Here is a 5,326-nt window from a genome sequence, read left to right as displayed (position 1 = left end):
GTAATAGGTCACCTGGTCGTAGAAGGGAATGACATTGGTCAAGCAAGACCTACCTGCGACAAACCCGTGCTGGCTATTCCTTAGGATGTTGGCATCGGCCAGTCCATTAAGGATGGCCTCTTTAATAAACTTTTCTAAGATCTTCCCCAGGATAGAAGTCAGGCTGATGGGCCTATAATTAGCTGGATCCACTTTCCTCCCTTTCTTGAAGATAGGCACCACATTGGCCTTCTTCCAGTCTTCGGGCACTACACCAGAGCGCCAGGAAGCTACCACATTATTAAAACCATTTTTGTTCATGAAATGATGAACTTATCCGTTTATATTTAACAACAAATACAACTTCCAAAATATCTTAGTCAGTACCATGTGTGTCACTGTCCTCAGTACCATGTTTTTCCAAGTATGCCCAGGCCTGGTTCATTGAGCCCCACTTAAGGTCTTTACTGACCAAGACGCAGCATATACTGAACAGTATGCCTAGACATCATGTAAGGGAAGCTGAGCATGTGTCTTACAAAAGTACCACATCCAGGGGCTTCGAGTGAGACTTTTTTTTGTAGAGATGTACTTTGCCAACTTTAATTGTAAGCATAGCTAAGCTACTTATCACTAGCAATAAACTAAGCAAATTTAAGCAGTAAGAGCCCTTTTAATTCAGGAGAAAAAAAAAAGACTTGGAAACCATCATGCACTAATGAGAATGTAGGCTGACCTAACTGCATATTCTTGAGCACTTTTAGCTTAATTTTGAATGTGTTTTGGGATGGCACCTCTTCTTTGAGATGATATTCTTTGTAGCTTCACTGGTTCATTAAGACAGTATGGGACTGATTCTGGCTCAGATCCACCTACTCTAACAAGGGGAAATAGAAACATGAACAAGAAAGGACTGGTATAAAAAAGTAACAGTGACAGGGGAAGAAACAAAAGCAAGTAATCAGTTAAAAGGTCATTTCTTAGACTTAATTCTTTTCAAACAGGTCAGTTTAATGTTTAATTAGAAGCCCAATTAACAGTTAGATAGTAGAACTAATTTACAAGATCATAACAAAATATACAAATCTGTGTAGTCTTACATGACTGAATAAAACTTCATTCTTGATCTCTTCAAGACTTTCATTTGGGGTCCAGGTTTCAGCAAAACTCAAGAAATCCCACTTTTCTTTATCACCTTCTTCAGCCTGTAATTTCTCTTTCTTACCATTCAATGTGCTGCCTGTAACTTTGGCCTGCAGTCAGAATACATAACAGTTTCCTTAATTCATAATTTGGAAAACATGCAACTATCCAAGAGTTACTTCTTTTCAAACATAACTTGGTAGTTGTAAGGGGAAGAATATCACTTACTAATTCAAAAAATAATATTTATAACAGGATTAAAAGCTGTAAACTTAAGACCCAATACTCCTACCAATTCTCTAATCAAAATCCACAGCTAACACAGTAACAAGAACCCATCCTCTAATGTATGACAGCTTACTACATTGAAATTAATATTTATTTAGGTTAATAAATGTGTGTTGCTTGTACCCTTAGACTGCAAACTCTTTGGTAATTCTACATACAGTTCTACGTAATTCTTCTTGGAAATGGACTTTCCATAACACATGCAAGACAGAGTTGAACCACTATAATGAAACGTGCTCATTTATTCTTGATTAAATATAGATAAATAATAATAATCAACAAAATAAAAACTACAAAATAATATCAGCCGGAAGGAAGTCAGTTTCATAAAAAGCCCTCGAGACAAACATGGCTATTGAGCCTGGACTCCTAGGCCAGGTTCCAACTTTGATAATCAGACCATGAAAGATTCACTAAACTGACTCTGGAGCAGATAAGTGTTCTTTCACTTGCCCCCAATTAACTATTGATTTCTCATTCAGTGAAGGAATCCCCAGATGAGAGACGATGAATGGATACTGAGACAATTCTCCAGGAGTAGGCTTTAAGTGTTCCCAATTTAATACTGAGATTTTTCAAATGGGCCAACAGAGTTACAATTAAAGGGAATTGTGCAATGAAACTTATAGCACCTAGCTTCTTAAGACTTTCATAGTTGGGGATGAAGAAGATGGATCTGTAGATTTAAGAATATTCAGCAGTCTTTTCTATTCCTGGAAAGCTATAATTATGCACACAGGTGAAGCTTATTCTGTGAGCAGAACTAATATAGATCAATCATGACAGTAAAGCAAACCCACATATTCTGATTAATATTAAAGAAAAAACCCAGGTCACTAACATTAGCAAAACGCATATCTAACAGAGCCATTATGTAATAATAATGTTTCTGTACAGGGCTACAGGAACAGCAGAAGGGATAAAAAGCTAGCTCAGAATAAGCATCGTCACCCTGCAATAAAAACACAAATTGATTGACCTGGTAATCTTAATAGCAGGACAGTGACCCAGATGTAAGAATCCTCCAAGGGCACTGCTCAGAGATGCATGCCATAGATGCTGTGGATTCCTGACACAAATAAAATGCATTGTTGATTACTTAGCTCTATTCCAGCAAGTACCTTGCGATTTAACATTGCCCACATGAGGGGATCTAATGTTCCTTTTGCAATAAGGTAGTGCACATTTACAGAACTGTATTGTCCAATTCGATGTGCCCTGTCTTCGGCTTGCTTTATGTGTCCAGGGTCCCAGTATAATTCAGCAAACACAACATGAGTGGCAGCAGTGAAAGTTAAACCCTAGACAAAATTAGCAATTAGATTAATTGATTTCTAAAAAGTAATAGAGAGAAGATATGACTTTACAAATGTACAAGAAAACATTATAAAATGACAGAACAACTAAAGGGCATTGCCACAATTTTTTCTACTTTCTTATGATCCCAAATTATATAAAACATTCTGAAATAACACACCCAGACAGATGTTTCAGATTTCCATTGATGAATATATTTTTAAAGATCCAAAATAGGATTTACATAGAATTTAGGTGCTCAAGTCAAACATTGTGATCCTCAAAACACCTGTACCCTAGAGACATGGAAACTCCAAGGTACTTCAGCATTAAAGTTTTCCTGGTGCTTAAAGTATTGCTTTTAATCTTAGCTTAATCTTGACAGGACCAACCAGCTCCATCGCAGCTATTTCCCTCAGGAGGGATCCATCCAGTAGATGCTCAGATTAGGTTTTGTGCAAATGCAGTGGTGACCATAGGTTTCTTTTATAAGACAGCCAAAGGTAATCACCTCATTTCCAACAGGTCAGCAATAGAAACACTTTGCAGTATACAGTCCTCGGAGTAGTAGCTAGAACCAGGTTACCACTTACGCCTGTGAATGATCTAACCACGAGCTTAGAGTCATACTCACTCTGACACTCTCTGGTCTAATAAAATCTAAATTCTCTCTTGTAGAGTGACACAGCTTCAATAAGAGGAAAAGAGGATGCCCATTAAACTATATCTAGTTCATAGATGTGGCACTCTCTAGGGATGGGTAGATTTGAAGCACTTCAGGCAGGGGAGAAAACTGAACCCAGATTTCCTACATCTTGGGCGAAAGTTTTAACGACTGAGCTATTGGTAAGAACCATCACCACCACCACATCCTCTTTTAAAGGATGGCTGAAAAAGAGTGAATCATGCTTGGTTTTTTGGAGGAAAATGATAAAGGCTGCTTGCAAATGTTAAAAAACCCCCAAAACCAAAAAATGGTGCTTTACTTTAAACTTGGCACACTTTAAACCTGTGCCAAGCCCAGCACATGCAGTGTTTTAGTTGGACCGGGCTCACTGAACTTCTGCATAGGTTATGCAATTAGCTGGTTAATCATACAATACATTAAGACTGGCCACATGTGCAAAGTAATTATCATCCAATTAGCTGGTTAACTGTGCAATAAATTTAGACCAGCCACACACATAAAGTAATTCTCACGCCATAAAAATGTCCATCCAGCGATAAAAGAGCCAACCAGCTAGAGTTAGTGCTTGAAAACGTGTAGCAACTTTATAGCCGGTCTCCACCCAGCTTTAATTTGACCATGTGACAGAGTCCAAAGACTTTTCTGCCCTCAGTGTTTTCCTGTTGGCTACCTTATGTAACTCCCCAGTCAATGTGCTGACTTTACATGGCTCCCTGTTGAGTCTGCTGATTTTTGTGGATCGCAGCCCAAAGTACCTCATTTTCCTTATTGCCTAAGTTTGCCACCCAGGTTCTGTATTCTATAACGGGGGTCAGGTGCCAGTGATTAGGAGCTGAGTATTTAGCTCTGCACTAGCTATGACCCTTTTTGGATCTGTACTTTGCTTTCCAAAAAGGCAGGGTTTATTTAATGGCTGCTCCAGCAAACAGTAACCCACAACACATGGAAAATACCACTAATTTAAGCACTGAAAATGGATGCAAGACTTATTAACATAACTAAAATATTTGTACCCACAGCAACATGAAATAAAAATCATGTAAAATATTAATGAGAAGCAAAATAAGTTGTAATATTGCGTAAATGCTCTATATCACTTCCCCAGAAGATAAAAGCAGGGTGTTGGTTTTTTTAAAGAAATACTGAACTCCTACTAATTATTCAGATACCGGATGACTCTTTTGGCTTGGTTCTACTGAAATAATTTCAGATGAAGTGCTGTACTAATTTTATGGTTGATGTGAAAATAAACAAAGGAGTCTAGAAAAGCTTAATTTGATGGCTGCCTGCAGTAAAACATCTTCACCCTTCATGGGTATAATAGCATGTGTATGCTTGGTATTTTTAAATTTCTTACTTCAAAGTGCATTAATATATGCTTTACCCCTCGCCCCATCACTGATTTTATCTTACTTGACCAGCAGCCTGAATGCTCAGAATGGCTACACGGGTATCTGGATCCTTCTGAAACTGATGAACAAGATGTATTCTTTCTGCTGAAGGAACACTTCCATCAATTCGAATGTACCGAGCCTGTACAATTCCAAAAGAATGGCAACAGTAATGTTACTTGTAAAATTAACTCTCAGAAAATGACACTAAAAGACTCGGAAAACAAGAAATCGTTCCATTCCTATAATCAGGACCACAGGCAAACTACTCAGTATTTTTGTACTTTACTCCTTTTATAAAACGGGAGTAATCTGACCTACAGTTCAGTAAGATGCAATTAATTTATTAATGTTTGTAAAGCAATGGCTAATCTCAAAATAGCTGGCACTACAAAAGAAGTGTGTTGTTTTTGTTGCCATTATTATTTGGAGGAAAACAGAATGTTAAACCACCACCATTTTATAGAAGTATTACAGTACTTCCTTTATGGATGCTTTTTTTTTTTTTTTTTTAAGCAAAAATTTAAAGGTGCTACTTTTT

General features: G+C 37.6%; 1 protein-coding gene across 1 annotated transcript in view; it reads right to left on the bottom strand.

Moving 5' to 3' along the window:
• The window catches only part of ZRANB3 (zinc finger RANBP2-type containing 3), a gene marked incomplete at its 5' end in the record, with an annotated part of 89,463 nt that overhangs the window by 39,557 nt on the left and 44,580 nt on the right, over window positions 1–5,326 (bottom strand). Inside the window, 3 exons of the mRNA XM_019522492.1 lie at window positions 1,080–1,232; window positions 2,532–2,711; window positions 4,808–4,927. Of these exons, the coding sequence (XP_019378037.1) occupies window positions 1,080–1,232; window positions 2,532–2,711; window positions 4,808–4,927 (453 nt within the window). The remainder of the gene's footprint in view (window positions 1–1,079; window positions 1,233–2,531; window positions 2,712–4,807; window positions 4,928–5,326) is intronic.

Source organism: Gavialis gangeticus, unplaced genomic scaffold, assembly GCF_001723915.1.
Source record: "Gavialis gangeticus isolate Ggan-Ray unplaced genomic scaffold, GavGan_comp1, whole genome shotgun sequence".
In the NCBI taxonomy this organism is placed as follows: domain Eukaryota; kingdom Metazoa; phylum Chordata; order Crocodylia; family Gavialidae; genus Gavialis; species Gavialis gangeticus.
This window is presented reverse-complemented; position numbering and strand designations above follow the sequence as displayed.